Consider the following 19,027-nt stretch of genomic DNA (forward strand, 5'->3'; position numbering starts at 1 on the left):
AAAAACTAAAGAAATGGCTAGGAGTATATATATGAAACAATATATTCTCCGTACTTCACTCATTTCATGTCTTTCCAATAAAAAATTAAAAAAGCAGTCCAGGCTGGCCGGCTGGCCCGCCAAAAGAAGACTTGTGTGGAAGTCTTCTACACTTGTGTGGAAAGTTTGTCAGAATTATTGAAAGAACTTTCAATACTTGAACTCATTTATTTACTGGGGGAATTGAAATTATAATACCTAAAAATTATTACCCAAACAAAAACTTTATTTACAATTTGCATCAGTTTCTATTTCCACTTTTATCTTACCCTACTAGTCTTTTATATTAGGAGTGCCACGGTTCGATTCGGCTCCGGTTCTAGTTCGGAATTGTCGGCTCGCGGTTCCAAGAAAATCGGAACCGGAACCTTATATGAACGGTTCCTGTCCGGGTCTAGAATTGGGGGTTCCGGATCTAACCGCGGGTTCTAACCGAATTTCCCTTTATATATATATATATATATATATATATATATATATATATATATATATATATATATATATATATATATATATATAACATTTGAAGTTAAAACAACAATCTTTATATATAGGGTCCGACTTCCATGACAACCATGTTCTAGGTGAGAACGTGCGGACAAATCCAAACTCACATTGATTTAGCATATCTAACTGTTGAAAATAAAAGAAATAAGGAAAACAAAGGATGAGGTCATTTTCATAAATATTACAAATTTCAAAAATTTATAATATTTATAAAAACTAGTATTTGTCCCGTGCGATGCACGAAAAATATATTATAAAAATATACCCTATATGAGGTTTATTCATACATAAAATTTTTGTTATTTAATAATTATCACCCGCGCGATGCACGGGGAAAAAATTATGTTATTATAAATATAAATAAAAAAATAGAAAAAATAAAAATATTTGAAATTGTTTAATATAATAATATTTTTGAGCTTCCATTGGTCAAGTATTTATTATTTTTATAGAATACAAAATTACAATTAAAATTAAAATTGAAAATTTGTATGGTTAATATAATCTCTAATTATGTACATATTCAAATAAACTTATAGAGAGAATTTACATAATTACATTGATTTATTTTTAATTGTATTTCATCTATATTATAGTTTTCACAATACGAATAATAACTAAGATAATTACATTTAGAAAGTAAATTTCAAATTTTGTATGAGTAAATTAATTAAACTCTAATTGAATATATTTTTTTATATGATTATATAATATATTCTTTATGCACATGTCATTCCATAAACCCAAATGTCATTCTATAAGTCCAATACCACTTTTTGTGGAGATAATTCAAATGTATTTTTTTTCTTTTAAAAGTCCTAAGTTTAGAAATCCAGAAAAACATTAAAGACCCATATGATATATACATTTATATATATTTAAATTTTTATTTATGGCTCAAATGATTTTTTTTTATTCTGAAGTCCAATAATTGACCCACGGCCCGCAGCATTTGCTTTCTTCATCCCTTCTCGATTCTGCCATTTCTTTGAAGCATTTGACAGGGATAAAAATTATATGTAGAGGCTTACATTAATTGTACTGTTTCAGATATCGAATACGCTTTTATCGAAAATTTAATTAATATTGTAATCTCAAGAAGCACCATAAATAACAAAAACATATCAAATAAACTTTCATTGTAAAGCCAGAGATTTAATTGATATTGCATCGTTTCATATTTTCTATTAATCGGGAATCGGAATCCTTAATCCTAATATCATAACATTTAATAACTCCATTAATTCAATAAATGTAATCCTTTGTTATGAGCGAGGAAAAAATAGCTATTTTATTTTTCAAATGTTATGTTTTTTTGTTTTTTTTTTTATTTTTTTTTATTTTATAGTAAAGGATGTTGTGGCTATTTTATATGTATAGCTAGTAATAATGATAATGTTGGAAATTAATTATAACATTAATCTTAACTATATGGTTTGGGAAGTAACATTAATTGTAACATTAATTACTTCCCAAACCATATAGTTTTATTATAGTTTAGATGACCCGCTCCTTTTTTACTTAATTTCTTATCCATAAAAAATTGAAACTAATGACTTATGGAAAAAGTTTTCTGGAAAATGAGTCATTTTTCAAAAAACATTTTCCTTTCGAGTGTTTGGTTGCACAGAAGAAAATTGTCTTTTTGAGTCATTTTCCAGAAAACATTTTCATTTCCAGTGTTTGGCTGCACAACAGAAAACTGTCTTTGCGTGTTTGGTTCATTTTTCAGAAAATGAGCAAAATTGTATACTTAAAAATTTTAATTGTTATATACCTAAAAAAATATTTTTATTGTTTTGTTTAGAATATAACAACTTTTATTTTAAATTCCATGCAACATATATAAGTTTTGGCTATATTCAATGGTGGAGGTGGAGGTGGAGGTGGTGGGCGACGGTGGTAGTAGGTGGTGGTGGTGGGTGGTGGGTAGTGGCGGCGGTGGTGATGGTGACGGCAGCGACGACGGGTGATTGGTTGTTCCATTGCTGCAAACGAAAATTGACTTCCTCAAAAAAAAGGGGGAAATCATTTTCCGGAAAATCTCTCTATTTTTTCATTAATTAACCACACCCCTATTTTCCATTGACTTCCATTTTCCCTCTCTAGCCAAACACTGAAAATCGAGAAAATGATTTTCAAAAATCATTTTCTGAGTTTCCAAATGCACTCATATCATATGTATTTTCATTCACTTTATAGTCGATTCATAATGTTCCCTCTATATGTTCATAAAAACAAATATTAAAGTATATAATAAATAATACACTAAAGTAATGACTTTAATTTATGTAATCATAGATTTATTTTTAAAATTTTTTTAAAGAAATATATCAACATGGTGTCATTTAGAAGATATTAATTAGAGTTTTTTTTAAGATTTTTTTTATACATTAGTGTATGAAAAGAAAAAGAAAAAAAATTAATCTTAAAATAAAATAAATTAACCTAAAAAATAAATAAATAAATAAATAAATAAATCCACATTATAATCAGTAATAGAAAATGGAATAATGATATTTCTACACAAGCGTAAAATGAAGACTGAAGAAGATATTTAATTTGCTGTCACCATTATGTAGAGCAGTTGACTGGTAACTAAACCATTTTGCAGGTCATCACTCCCCTATCTGATTATAATACGAAAAAACAAAATGTACACATCCTATGAGTCATTCATGCATAAATACACCCACATTATCGTTTACCGGAACAGTCTTGGTTGACTTAGATTACTACACTCAAAAATATATCAACCACTTAATTTGCATTATTTTATGTGATATAATAATATATTATATTTTGGAAAATTTCAGAATACCAAAAATATATGATATACTATAAATGAAAAGATACGTTGATATTTTTATAACTAAATGGAAAAAATGTCAAATAGGGTATTGAATTTTTTTGATTTTGTGCAATTAGGTCACTGAACTTAAAAAGTGTGCAATCGAACTATCAAATAATCAAAATATGTGTAATTAAGTCAATATTTCAATTTTTCTAGATAAAATCTGCTCATATTATTTACATGGTGTGTACTAAATTTTTTTTTTTTTTCCCTCTACTAGTTGGGAGTAAAGATCAAAATGTTTTAAACTCAAATTGCATTAAAAAAAATCATTAAAATGTTACAATTGCACATATTTTGCATGTTTGAAAGTTCAATTGCACACTTTTTAAGTTTAATAATCCAATTGTACAAAAGTGATAAGTATCACTAGTGGAAATTATGGAATTTCCGACCACCTGAAAATGATCTTAAATTAAGTTGATACCAAAAAGTTCAAAAAGTGATCGGAAATAGCAACAAAGGTTTTTCCGGATACCAAAAGTGGTCGGAACAAGACTTTCAACTTGATTTAAGATCACTTTCAGGTGGTCGGAAATTCCATAATTTCCAGTAGTGTATAGTGACTTATTTGACACTTTTTCGTAATTAATTGATAATTATTTGTTAAAATCTTACTATCTAGCCGTACAATAGTCACACTTTTTCATATTATAAACTTTTCATATTAAAATAATATTATAGTATATTATATTAGACAAATTATAAGGTGCCAATTAATATATGTGGCTCTTGTATGGCAAATTGTACTATGGACCACGGTCCACAATGCATTGTGGTTCAGGAATCAAATCGCTGTCGTTTCTTTTATTGAAAAGAAACGGCACCTGTTCCGCGCCGTCTGCAAGATGTAGCTTTGATTGTATAACATATCCAGTTTCATTTTGTATAAACTGCAGTTTCATTTCAACACAACTACAGTTTCATTTCGATATAACTATAGTCTCATTCGATATTATACACTCAACTATGTGAAACAGTTATTCAGTTTCATTTTATATACACTATAGTTTCATTACAACACAACTACATTATCATTTCGATACAACTACAGTTCCATTACACAATATACACTCAAATATGTGAAATGTTTTATTCAGTTTCATTTTATATACACTACAATTTCATTTCAACACAACTACAGTATCATTTTGATATAACTACAGTTTCGCTGGACAATATACACTTAAATATGTGAAATTGTTATTCAGCTTCATTTTGTATACATTGCAGTTTCATTTCAACACAACTACAATTTTATTTCAATTCAATTGCAGTTTCATTTGATAATATAAAAATAATACGTGAGGCAGTGTCACTGTAGATACATTGTAGTTTCATTTGGTAATTAACACACCAAAAATATGCGCTTCGTTAAGCTGTAACGACTGTCGTTTCTTTACTTAAAGAAACGGCGCCGTTTTTGGACCATGGCCCACAAAGCTTTGTGGGCCATGGTCCACGATATAATTGCTGCTCTTGTATGCAGTACAATCCAAAACTGAATGGGTAAGATGTTGGTAGTGTCGATTGTTATACTGTGGACCATCAGGTGTGTGGACCATGGTCCAAAAACGGTGCCGTTTCTTTAAGTAAAGAAACGACACTCGTTAAATTTTAACAAATCTCATATTTTTTGTGTATTCAAAACAAAATAGAACTACAATGTATCTAAAATAAAATTGAATAATTTGTCTCGCATATTGTGTTTATATTATCAAATGAAAATGTAATTGAATTAAAATGATACTTTAATTGTGTTGAAATGAAACTGCAGTATGAATAAAATGAAACTAAATAACATGTCTCATATATTGAGTGTATGTTGTCAAATAAAATTGTAGTTTAATTAAAATAATACTTTAGTTTTGATAAAATGAAACTACAGTATGTTTAAAAAGAAACTAAATAACATACTACGTATCTCACATGTATATTGACTGTATATTGTCAAATGAAATTGTAGTTATATCAAAATGATATTGTAGTTGTGTTGTAATGAAACTACATTGTATATAAAATTAAACTGAATAATTGTTTCACATATTTGAGTGTATATTGTCCAATGAAACCACAGTTGAATTAGAATTATAATTTAGTGGTGTTGTAATAATACTACAGTGTGTATAAAATGAAATTCCATAGCAGGTATCACTGTAATAAGAATACTGTATGTATAATGTCAAATGAAACTGTAGTTGAAAAAACGAAACTTTATCTGTGTTGAAATGAAACTACAATGTATATAAAATGAAACTGAATATGTTATACGCATAACTAATTACACGGAACAGGTGTTGTCTCTTTTCACTTAAAGAAATGACACCGTTTTGGACTGTAGTCCACATAGTTGTGTGGACCATGATCCACAGTAAAATTTGCCGGGAAACATGCTCAAAGCCTTTATTTATTTATTTATTATTTATATGGAAGGGGCAACCCAAAAGAGAACAAGTTTTAAGCTACATGAACATGGCGTCAAATAGGCATTTCATCTAAATCATTTAATAAAAGATCCAGAACATCGTCCGGGGAATTCTCGAGAACGTGCATGCCTTTATGGTGGTGCTTTGCCATGGCTGCGAGAGCGTCAGCCAACCGGTTTTGCTCTCGAGCAATCGAAGAAACCTGTCAATGGTCGTTGGACCTGAGCTCAAAGCCTTTCCCTATAGCTTTTTGGCTTACACTTGATATAAGAGGCAAGGTACCCATGATGAGAATATAATTGTATTGTATTCAATAATAATGTCTGAGAGTACATGGAGCGAATATATAGACATGCTAAATAGAATCCTAGTCTCACACGAATAATATAGTCCTAGTTTAATATGAATAATAGAGTCCTAATACTCCCCCTCAAGCTATGTTTGGTCAGCCAAAACATTGAGCTTGGAACGGAGTAAATTAAAACGTACAGACTAAAGAGACTTAGTAAAATATCCGCTATCTGATCTTTGGTAGAAATAAAATTGACTTGTAATTCCTTCTTTGCTACTTTATCGCGAAAAAAGTTGTAGTCGATCTCAATGTGTTTGGTGCGAGCATGAAACACCGGATTAGCACATAGATAAGTAGCACCCAGATTATCACACCAGAGTTTGGGTGCAGAAGGTGGCGCAAACCCGAGTTCCTTCATCAGAGATACGAGCCAAGTAACCTCTGCAGAAACATCAGCGAGTCCTTTGTATTCTGCCTCAGTTGAGGAACGAGCCATAGTACGCTGTTTTTGACAAACCCATGAGACAAGATTTGTCCCCAAAAACACAGCAAAACCACTGGTAGATTTTCGATCATCAGGATTGCCAGCCCAATCAGAATCAGAATAAGCATGAATGTCCAGAGAGGGAGAGGAAGTAATTTTAAGACCGAGATGTAGTGTCCCACTTACATACCGTAACACCCTCTTGAGAGCTGCCCAATCCGCAGTGGAGGGAGAGTGCATGTGCTGACACAAACGATTGACTGCATAGGAAAGATCAGGACGAGTTACCGTAAGATATTGTAGAGCACCTGCAAAGCTGCGATACTGAGTGGGATCAACATATAGCACCACGGCACCAGTCTCGGCCTTCGCGGTTGAAACCGGAGTGGCCACGGGCTTGCAATCAACCTTACCTGCCCGTTTTAAAATATCCTTCATGTACCATTGTTGAGACATAAGCATGCCACCAGACAACGGAATAGTCTCAATACCCAGGAAAAAAGAGGGCACTCTGTGACACCCCGTAAATCCAAATTCTATTTAAGGATTAATTAGATAATTAATCCTAGCTTAATGGATAATCTATTCCTAAAATCCTGAAAATTCAATAGTCGGAGGACTAGTAATTGACTAGTCAATCCAAGTCAATGGGCTGTACTCTATGCTTTATGAATTGTTCCCTTCTCTCCTTACACTTTACCACTTTAGTAAGGGTAATGAAGACTTTTCACCTTATGTTTGTATTCCAAGCTAACCTAGAATCATCTTTTATTTCTTTTCCTAACACCCTAAAAAGAAAAACTCCTCATTCTCTCTAGAAATTAGCTAGCTTCTTCTTCTTCAAGCCAAGTTTGGGCAATTCAAGATTCTTCAAGTTGGTCTCCAAGATTCAAACTTTCTTAACCTTGAGCATATAGGAGGGTAAAATCCTTGGTTCCTTAGTGTTTTTAATACCCTTTTAGGTGTCTTTTCTAAAAGATAGAATCTTCGTTGTCTTTGGGTGTGTTCTTGAAGTTGGAGTTGAAGGAGAGCCTTGTTAGAAGCTTTAAAGGGTGTGATAAGTGAAGGTTTAGGCTACAAGAGGTAACCCATGCTTTACAAAATCTATTTTCTTACCTATATGATGATTTCTTGACTTCTACTTGTGATTTTTGCTATGAAATGTGAGATTTGATGCATTGTCTTGTGAGAATGCATATCTAGAGCTTGTTATTAGGGTTCTTGTATGCCATTGCTTGACTATTCCTTTGATTCAAGTCATATTGTTGTATTTTGTGAGATTTTGGGTGTTTTGGACTTGAATTTGGACTTGGTGTTGAAAATCCCCGAAGGGAATTATTTTTGGTACAGGTTGGTACCCGCGGGCGGAACGGCGGGCAGAGCTCTACCCGCTGCCCCACCCGCGGGGTATACACGATTTGGGCTTTGGTTCCCGCGGGCGGAACCACTGGTGGAGGTCCACCCGTGGCCCCACCCGCGGGGTACACTTTGGTGTTGTTTGGGGATTTGTTCCCCGTGATTCTTTTGACTTGGTAATTGATATTTTGACTTCCCGATGTTCTTTTATTGGGCTATTTGAGTGTCTTCTTGATGTTTTGTATGTCTAGAACGTCATGGTAGGGATCCATGTAGGATTTGGTGTCTTGAATCGTGCTAAGTGTTCAACCTTGTGATTCGTTGAACCATGATGAATCTTGTACGTTCTTCGGAACTATGTTTTGTTTACCCGTTTGATAAGCATGCTAGTTTGATGTTGAAATGCTAGCGTGTGTGGTTTGTTCTTTCCTATTGTGGATGATGACTTGTGTTGATCATCGTTGGTGTCGGATTGTAATCCTTCCTTGATTGAGTATGGTTTCATATCTTTGTTGTGATTCATTGATTGATTCCTATGATGATGCGTGTGTTGGCTATACCTGAATTGCACGATTAATGGTATGGGACATTAATCACCAAGGTACAGATGTGGTCCTCATTGTGGCCATGAAATGATAATGGAGTTGTAAACTGGGCTTCAGGCTCATGATCTGGGCTTCAGGCTCATGTGATTAGTGGTTGTGTGATTGAAATGTTCGATACCCTCGTGTACTTTGAGATCAGTGGTTTTGACTTGGTGGATGTTGGAGGGGGAACGACGGTTCCCGAAGGTATAAGGTTGGACTTGGAAGTACAGGGTGGCACTCGGAGGTAAAGGTTGGAACTAGTTATAAGGTTGGGGTAGCCATAAGGTTGGAACCGGGCATAAGGATGGAATATGGAACATAGTACTTGGAACTTGTGACATGTAGTGTCACGGTGGCATGTGTTGTCAATGTGTGATTGTTTATCCTTTTCTAATGAGCATGTCGAGTGGTATTCTACTTTGGGATCAGTAGAATACACCTCGAGTTGTACTTGTGTTGTTGTTGTCCTTGTCTTGATGTCTTCTACTTTGTGATCAGTAGATTACATCTTGAGCAGTGTTGAGTTGTCCTGTTGTTGTTCTTGTCTTGATGTCGTCTTGGGATGTTGATTCCCTTTGTTCTTTTGAGAGTGAAATAGAGTCTTTGCAGTTGACTTCTCTCTTTACGGTTTTGAACTGATATATACTGTATTCTGTTTCGAAAATGATTTTGTATTAAACTATCTATATATGCTATTGAACGTGTATTGATGGGTTACCAGCATTATTCGCTGACCGGGCGTCGTCCCCTTTCTTATTGTGCTTTACAGGTCCTAAGTAGACTTGGCGAGAGCGTTAGTTGTTGATAGTATAGATTCCCTGAACGATGTAGTTAGTGTTTTGGCCTGTGTGCCACCGTTGTTGAACAATTAGATGGATGGTTTTAGACCTGCCTGTGCATTCACGTTTAGGTGAACATGGCATAACACTCCTTGATTTTCCCTGTTTACTATTAGACTTCCGCTGTGTTTAAGTTTTATGAATTATGTTGGTTAGTTTACCTTGCGTATTTAAGTTTTAATTGGCATGAAAATCAAGGGTGTTACACACTCTCATATCACGAACTTTAAATTCAAGAGCCAACTTGTAAATAAGATCAGTCACATGAGTCGAATCAGAACCCATAACCAAAATATCATCCACATAAACCAGAAAATATACACGAGTATTGCCACGTGAATATATAAATAAAGATATCAGTTTTGGAAGGTGAGAAACCAACAGAAACCAGAAAATCATGCAAACGTGTGAACCAAGCACGGGGAGCTTGGTTAAGCCCATACAAAGAACGTTGAAGGAGACGAACGTGCCCGGGCATCGTTTTGTCTTCATAGCCAGGGGGCTGGCGCATATAAACTATCTCAGCGAGATTGCCATTTAGGAAAGCATTGTGTATGTCTAGCTGTCGAATAGTCCATCCACGAGAAACAGCTAGGGATAAGAGAAGATGTACCGTAGTCGGTTTAACAACGGGACTAAAGGTCTCAAAGAAATCATAACCGGCAATTTGATTGAATCCCTTGGCAACTAACTGAGCCTTGTAACGCTCAATCGAACCATCAGCCTTTCTCTTGGTTCTAAACACCCACTTACATCCAACTACATTCATACCTGATTTAAAGAGAACAAGCCTCCATGTATTGTTGTGCACCAAGGCATTAAATTCCAAATCCATTGCATCCCGCCATTCAGGAAATTTAACCTCTTGAGCAAAACATGTAGGCTCAGGAGTAAGAGCAGCAGATAAAGCAATATGATCATGTGGTCCCGAACTTCTCGTATTCATTCCATGAGAGCGAACGGGTGAGGGCGCGGGACGAGACCGACCACGAGGCCGGGCTCTTGGCTGAGGAGCCGGCTGGTCCATGACTGTCCGTTCGGACTCGGTCACGGGCTCGGCAGTAGCAGGCTGCTGGCGGTGGTGGTCAGAAGCGGCTATGGGCGCGGCAGGAGGGTCACGAGCCGTGACAATAGTCGGATCACCACCAGAAACAATTGGTGCAACACCCCACGGCTCCGGGCGTGGTTTTAGAACCTGCGAATCCACAGAAGCAACAAAAGGAAAGACAGCCTCATCGAATCGCACATGGCGACAGATAAAAACCTTGTTAGTGTTAGTGTCTAAACAACGATAGCCACGAAAAGATGGAGGATATCCTAGAAAGACACAAGGGGATGACCGAAACTGTAGTTTGTTGCGATTATATGGACGCACTGATTAGGACCGTTGGAATCACCATTATCACCAGAGACGGCCACATTAGCCTGAAAACCCGGAGCCCCTGAATAACGCCGAAAACAGTTGGCTCCCGTTTGACCAAAACATTTACAAATTTGACAAGGATCATCATAGCGCCAAAAACAATTGGCTCCCGTGTGACCAAAATGGTTACAAATTTGACACGGATCATCATAACGCCAAACACAATTGGCTCCCATGTGGCCGAAACCTTTACAAATTTGACACGGATCATCAATGTCACGTCGTTGACCGGACCGCTTCTCATAAGGTGTATCTTGGTTTGATGCCATTGGCTACTGCTACGAAGTGAGGAACATGGATGTTGGAAAAGAAAACCCTAGCTAACTGATACCAGATGAGAATATAATTGTGTTGTATTCAATAATAATGTCTAAGAGTACATGGAACGAATATATAGAGATGCTAGATACAATCCTAGTCTAACACGAATAATATAGTCATAGTCTAATATGAATAATAGAGTCCTAATACCCATAAACATGGTAGAGTTTCCTTATTACATTAAATAGGACAATGTTAGATACTCATACAAAAATTACTCAATTTTTTGAAAGGAAAAATTAACCATACATAACTTGCCACATCGATCATGATCTGGCAAAAATTGAATAATTTTTAATTTGTATGATTGAGAAGCAAGTTTCTATTATATATTATATTATTGAAAATTCGAGTTAATTCCAGCAATAGTCCCCCGACTATTGTGATTTTCCAAAATTAGTCCTCGTCTTTTAATTTGAACAAAAAAAAAAAACCCTTGACTTTTAGATTTGTTCCGACATTAGTCCTTCAGTTAACATTATGTTTGTTAGGTGTTAGTGTAGGGGCTAAAATGGTCATTTCCATAGGTGTTCATCTACTTTCTTCCACACATAGAAAGAGTAACTCTTCTCCCTCTCTAATGGCGTCTTAGGCACTCTAAGAGAGACTCCACTGTTAGACTAAAATATCACATGCATCATAAATATGTGATTACAGGATCGACTAACCTCCAGCCATAGCTCTTTACACGGTTGCACGATCCGGACTGCTGCAGAGGGAGGTAACGAGTATTTTGTCTCTCACTTTACTCAGCTCTCTCTAAATGGTGTATGAGGTATGTAATGTGAGCAGTGAGAGGACTAGTGACCTTATATAACCACTGGCCATTATTGTGGTTGATTGTCTTTAGGTCTCCTAAACCCTAACCAGACTCCTAATCATAATGGTAGTCTAGTTATTAGGTTATTAGTGTTGCACCACATATCAAATACTGAATATTATCATAACTTATCCTAATGTTATAATAATAGTAACGGATAAACGTTACATTCTCCCACTTGGTGCAAGCACTACCACTCAATAACAGAAATACACCAACCATAATGATATGTTCTCATTAGCACGAGTAGTATCCATTATGATCAAATGCAAACTGCCATTGAGCACTTAATTAGGAAACAAAACCCAACGAAATAAACCCTATGTTTATTCCAAGTCCCTGAAGTACATTTTCTCATCAATATAAAGTAAATGAAGGTGTACACACTTAGTTGAGAAAATGTCTGAATGCTAAAGAATTTTATTAAAACTGAATGTATATATACAAATTACAAATTGGGCGAAAGTCCCATTTTCTGAATCAGATCCTTGAACTTAAATGGTGGCATGCCTTTAGTCAAGGGATCTGCTAACATCAACTCAGTATGAATGTGTTCAATGAATACAAATTTATTTTTGACACGCTCCCTAATTGCTAAGAACTTGATGTCGATGTGCTTAGTTCGACTTCCACTTTTGTCGTTCTTAGCTAGGAAGACTGCAGCTGAGTTGTCACAGTAGACTTTCAATGGCTTAGATATAGAATCCATAATTCTAAGCCCAGAGATAAAATTCTTTAGCCAAACACCCTGTGAAGTAGCCTCGAAACAGGAAACGAACACGGCTTCCATGGTAGAAGTAGCTATTAAGGACTGTTTAACACTTCTCCATGAGATAGCCCCACCGGCCATAATGAAGACGCACCCTGAAGTTGATTTTCGAGAATCAACACAGACAGCGAAGTCCGCGTCTGAATAACCGACAAGATCTAAATTGTCGGTCTTCCTAAACCCAAGCTTGTAACCTTTGGTTCCTTTGAGATACCTTAGAACCTTCTTTACAGCTCCCCAATGGTCTAACCCCGGATTGTGTTGGTAACGCCCTAGCATTCCAACCGCAAAAGCAATATCCGGCCTCGTACAGACTTGAATATATCCAAGACATCCAACTGCTGCAGCATAAGGGATGTTCTCCATGGATTCCTTCTCCAAATCATTTTTCGGACATTGGTCCAAACTGAATCTATCCCCCTTAGATATGGGAGCAGCGTTTGGTGAACAATTTTGCATATGAAATCTCTCTAAAACTTTGTTTATATAGGTTTCTTGAGATAAACCCAGTATACCCCGGGACCTATCTCTCTGAATTTTAATGCCAATAACATAAGAGGCATCACCCATATCCTTCATATCAAAGTTTTTAGAAAGAAATTGTTTCACATCACGAAGCATCCCCTTATCATTGGTGGCAAGTAAGATGTCATCCACATATAAAACAAGGAAACAAATTTTACTCCCACTCACCTTCTGGTATATACAGTTATCTGAGGGATTTTCAACAAAACCAAATGAAGAAATTACCCCATCGAATTTGAGATACCATTGACGGGAGGCTTGTTTTAAACCGTATATGGATTTCTTAAGCTTACATACTAAATGCTCACCACCCCTAGAAGAGAAACCTTCAGGTTGTTTCATATAAACCTCCTCTTCTAGATCACCATTTAGGAAAGCGGTTTTCACATCCATTTGTTGCAACTCAAGATTAAAATGTGCAACTAATGCCAGAATGACCCGAAGTGAATCTTTCTTTGATACAGGAGAAAAAGTCTCCTTGTAATCGATTCCTTCTTTTTGAGTAAATCCCTTGGTAACAAGCCGGGCCTTGTATCTCTCAATGTTGCCTAATGAGTTTCTTTTAGTCTTAAAAACCCATTTACAGCCAATGGCCTTGGCCCCATTAGGCAACTCAACAAGATCCCAAACTCCATTGTCCTTCATGGAATTCATTTCATCTTTCATGGCTTCTAACCATAAGTCAGACTATGCACAATTTGTGGCTTGAGAGAATGTTTCAGGATCATTTTCAGCCCCTATGTCAGATTCTTGTAGATACGAAACATAATAACTAGGAACTGCTGATCGCCTTATCCGAGTAGACCGTCTTAAGGTTGGACCCTCATCACCTTGTACAGGCTGCGGGGCAACTACCTCTTCAGGAACTGGTGGCAGTTCTTGAATCGGTTCAGTCTGCATCGGCTCAGAATCTTGCTGTATATCCTGAGTTGGTTCAACCATTGGTTCGAAATCTAGTTCAGGCGGTTGCTGCAAGTCCTGAACTGGTTCTTCCAAAGGCTGATCCTCAACAGTTTGTGGAATCTCAACGGTAGGTGGTATATCTGCAGGCATAACTAAAGGAGCACTGCGGATAAGTACAACCCCACCAGATGACGTAGAAGGTTGAGAGTCAATATGATCGAAGGAAGGAACTAAGTCCTTAAACCGATCACTCCCACTAATCAAGTCATCTTCAAGAAATTTAGCATTCCTTGATTCCACTATCCTAGTAGTATGAGATGGACAATAGAACCTATAACCTTTAGAAGATTGTGCATATCCAATAAAGAAAGCACTAATCGTCCTTGGATCAAGTTTCTTCTCGTGTGGGTTATATATCCTTACCTCAGACGGACATCCCCAAACACGCATATGTTGCAAACTCGGTTTCCAACCTTTGAATAACTCAAACGGTGTCTTAGGGACAGCCTTGGTTGGAACACGGTTTAATATATACGTTGCCGTCTTAAGCGCTTCATCCCACAACGACTTAGGAAGCTTAGAGTTGCTAAGCATACTCCGCACCATATCCAGAAGGGTCCGGTTTCTTCTTTCAGCTACACCATTTTGGTCCGGAGAACCAGGCATGGTGTATTGGGCAACAATCCCATGCTCTTGAAGAAACTTAGCAAAGGGACCAGGTGCTTGTCCATTCTCAGTATATCTACCATAGTATTCACCACCCCTATCAGACCTAACTATGTGTATTTTCCTGTTACATTGGTTTTCAACTTCAGCTTTAAATGATTTAAAGGCATCCAATGCTTCATGTTTATGATGAAGTAAATACACATAGGAAAATCTTGAGAAGTCATCAATAAAGGTGATGAAATATTTCTGACCAGGTATTGTCATATCAGGACAACATATGTCAGTATGAATAATTTCCAACAACGTTGAACTTCTATTGGCACCTTTCTTTGACTTGTTTGTCTGCTTACCCTTAATGCAGTCAACGCAAGTCTCAAAGTCAGTATAGTCTAGAGTAGAAAGTACTCCATCCTTTACCAACCTTTTAATACGCTCAAGGGAGATATGACCTAATCTCCGATGCCACAACATTGAGGAATTGTCGTTAATACTACACCGTTTGGTGCCGTTTTGAACATGTAAAGAATTGTAAACTAAATCATTCTTTAATTTAAGACGGAAAAGACCATTAGACAATGTACCAGTACCAACACAAGTAGAATAACGAAATAACTTGAAATCATTGGCATTAAATTCAAAAGAATATCCGAAGGGTACAAGTCTAGATACTGAAACTAAGTTCCTAGAAAAACTAGGAACATAAAAAGTCTTTTCTAATGTCAATACAAAGCCATTGTCCAAAACTAAATTGCAAACTCCGACAGCTTCTACTGGTGACGCAATCTTGTTTCCAGAGAAGATGCTACACTAAGTTCCCTTTGGCTGTCTCAGTTTTGTCATATCCTGCAAAGAGTTTGCAATGTGGATTGTTGAACCAGAGTCAACCCACCAGGAATTAGTATTAACTTCTGACATGTTAGATTCGAAACAAACGAAAGAAGATGAAATGTTACCTTTTTGGGACATCCATTTCTGAAACTTGATACAATCTTTCTTCATGTGTCCCTTCTTTTTGCAAAAGAAACACTTTTGTATCTTCTTAATGTCTGCTTTCGGGGTTAGTTTCTCCTTAGCAGCTATGGTAAGTCCCTTAGGTTTTCCAGACTTTCTTTTAGGCCTTGTTGTGGACATAAAAGCACTTTCTCCAAGCTCAGTTACAAGTCGCGTTTCCTCTTGAGTACACATGGTAATCAATTGATTGATAGACCATTCATCCTTATGTGTATTATAGGCAATTTTAAACGCGCTATATTCCTGAGATAGGGTATTTAGTGCAAAGTGCACCACAAAGGCATCTGGAAGAATAATTTTCAACTTCTTCAATTGTGCCGCAATGTCCCTGAGTTCCATGATGTGTTTCCGCGTTCCCTTGACAGTGGAAAGATGCATATTGATAAACTTCATTATCAGGGTACTTGCCAGAGATTTGTTCGCGTCAACAAATTGATCATCGATGGCCTTGAGTAATGGCTCAATGTCCTCAATATCATCGACGGGACCACGAATCTCTCTGGCAATTTTAGACTTAATGAGGAATACGCCTAAGCGATTGGCTGTTGCCCATCGCTCGTATAGCGTTTTTTGTTCCTCAGTGCTTTGCTCAGTAAGCTCAGCAGGCTTCTTATTGCGAAGAGCATAATCAAACCCCAATATTCCTAAATTCAATATAACAACGTCTTTCCACTCTTTGTGATTGTCATAATTAAGGATAGGAATATCAATTGTTATTGATTGAGTGATTGGAAGAGTGACTGTAAAAGAAAAATTGAAAGCTTGGTTAGAATATTTTCGAGGCACAAAATTAGAGAGAGATACTGAAGTACACAATATTACCAATGTAAAATTATGCAAAAGATAAATTCGGATGCCATAAAAATTGCCTGTGGGCTAAATTTTTACGCATAATGAATTTACCAAAACTGAATGGTGGAAACGAAATGGGTGCGATTTTAATTTTTCCACCCTTAATGACAAAACTACCAAAACTATATGCCGATACATAATCCCTGTGGGCAAATTATGATCATAGTATGGTATTTCATCCTAATTCACCCTATAAATATAACAAAATTGCCCGTGGGCTAAATTTTGCATATCATGCAGAGTGAATTACAATATTCTTGCATTAACTTTATGTGAGTAAAACTTAATATGTAATTTTGGAAAAATTAAAGATGCTGTGGCTACTCTTTAATTAACCAAAGAACATAATCACATTAGCAAGAAAACCTAATAATCAAACAGATTAAACCAAAATATGATAGACAATCCTTAGGTATACTCCCAGGAAAGTTGGTCGAGACGAAGCTCGGTTAAATACCAACTCCTTAGACAGAGTAGCGTCGCAAGGGGACTAGTAGCAACAAGGTTTTAAGCCAGGGCCATAGAACTAGTATTCCTCCCCAAGAAACTTCCCTAATTCATGCGTTCTCATTTTTGAAGTAAAATCGTTTGAGAGATCTAAAGAGTAGTTTCACCTATGGATAAGGCTTTGAATAGGGTAAAACTACGAATTGTTTATGTACTTAATGTGCTTTAGGAACTTTATAAAACACGAGTAGAGTAATAACTGAAGGTTGAGTAATAATATGCATAATCTAACCTGAAAGGCACTAATTCACCTAAAAGGCACTAATTCACCTAAAAGGCACTAATTCAGGCATAACAAATAATTCAGACCTAAAAGGCTCTAAATTTTTCTTAATGAACATGCTTTTCTACAGGCATAATTATAACAGTCAAATAATTATTGCAATAAAAAGATAAATAGCATGCTCAGATTATGCATATTACTCACAAATACTCCACAATTAAATTGCAACACTTAATACAATTTAAACTGAAAAACATTATTAAATTAAAATTCAACTGAAAAATTAAAACTGAATAATTATTCAAAGTTGAATAATAATTTAATAATGGACTTAATAAAAAAAAAAATTTCAATTGGATAATTTAGTTAGAAGAAGTCCAAATATGATGAAGATGTTAAACTGAATGAATTGATGTAGTCCAAATATCAATTCAGGTTTGACCCAAAACCATAACAGGCCCAAAAAAAAACAATAATAATAATTTTTTTTTTTAATTATGAGCCCAGGTTTGGCCCAATTGGGCCAAACCTGGCCCAATAACTTAGACATCATTCATCATCTTCTTCGTGTAGACTACAGCAGCGCAGACAGGAGACAGCAATGTATGAAGTGGCCGGACGAATCCGCCGTAGCCATGTCGCGAAGCAGAAAAAATATCCAATTTTTTTTTTTTTATTTTTGTTTTGTTTCTTAATGCGGAATAAAAACTTAATTTCCAGCAGCCCAGACAATATAATTGCATACTAAAGAATATTCACATAATCTCAATTATATAACAAAGTATATAAAATATGCAAATATTTAAGCAATTGAAAGAAAAACTAGGCAGAGATTATTTATGGCGACTGATACCAACTGTTAGACTAAAATATCACATGCATCATAATATGTGATTACAGGATCGACTAACCTCCAGCCATAGCTCTTTACACGGTTGCACGATCCGGACTGCTGCAGAGGGAGGTAACGAGTATTTTGTCTCTCACTTTACTCAGCTCTCTCTAGATGGTGTATGAGGTATGTAATGTGAGCAGTGAGAGGACTAGTGACCTTATATAACCATTGGCCATCATTGTGGTTGATTGTCTTTAGGTCTCCTAAACCCTAACCAGACTCCTAATCATAATGGTAGTCTAGTTATTAGGTTATTAGTGTTGCACCACATATCAAATACTGAATATTATCATAACTTATCCTAATGTTATAATAATAGTAACGGATAAACGTTACATCCACAGCATCAGCGACGCAGTTGGCGACTTCTACTAGCAGCCTTCACTCGCCTCTCTCCCTTCTCTCTCGAATCGGCGAGCAGCAGACGAGATAGCAGCTCCGGCGATCTTCTTGACGGTCAGCAACAACCATGGCATGAATGTTTGGCGATGAGTGGCGGCGACAGGATGATCCAGTGAGCAGAGCAGCGGCAGATCCGACGGGGTGGCTGCTCCTCCGACGCGTAGATTCAGCGACCTTTGTTCCCGGCATTCTGACAGCGACTCAGCAGATCCAGCGACCAGGTTCTCCACCCTCCTCTGTCGGCGGCAGTGTGTGTTGAAGAGACGGAGTTATATTTGTTTAAATGTTTATGGTAACCTTTTAGTGGAAGGTTTTATGCTTTG

The 19,027-nt window shown here is 36.3% G+C and overlaps 1 protein-coding gene across 1 annotated transcript; it reads right to left on the reverse strand.

Annotated features, from left to right (window-relative positions):
• Positions 1 to 15,616: 15,616 nt before the first annotated feature.
• On the reverse strand, positions 15,617 to 18,328 carry LOC109164051. Its single transcript, XM_019312802.1, has 3 exons — positions 18,319 to 18,328; positions 15,768 to 16,469; positions 15,617 to 15,657 (listed from the first exon to the last, which is right to left on the reverse strand). Exons 1-3 carry the CDS (start codon positions 18,326 to 18,328, stop codon positions 15,617 to 15,619), a joined length of 753 nt encoding a protein of 250 aa, XP_019168347.1.
• Between the last annotated feature and the right edge of the window lie 699 nt (positions 18,329 to 19,027).

This window comes from Ipomoea nil, unplaced genomic scaffold, assembly GCF_001879475.1.
Source record: "Ipomoea nil cultivar Tokyo-kokei standard unplaced genomic scaffold, Asagao_1.1 scaffold3056, whole genome shotgun sequence".
Taxonomy (NCBI): domain Eukaryota; kingdom Viridiplantae; phylum Streptophyta; class Magnoliopsida; order Solanales; family Convolvulaceae; genus Ipomoea; species Ipomoea nil.

Excerpts from the sequence above, each read along its gene's own strand:
- LOC109164051 (XM_019312802.1), bottom strand. Across the intron at positions 15,658-15,767 it reads GAAATGGATGTCCCAAAAAG|GATATGACAAAACTGAGACA; the intron begins GTAACATTTCAT and ends AACTCTTTGCAG.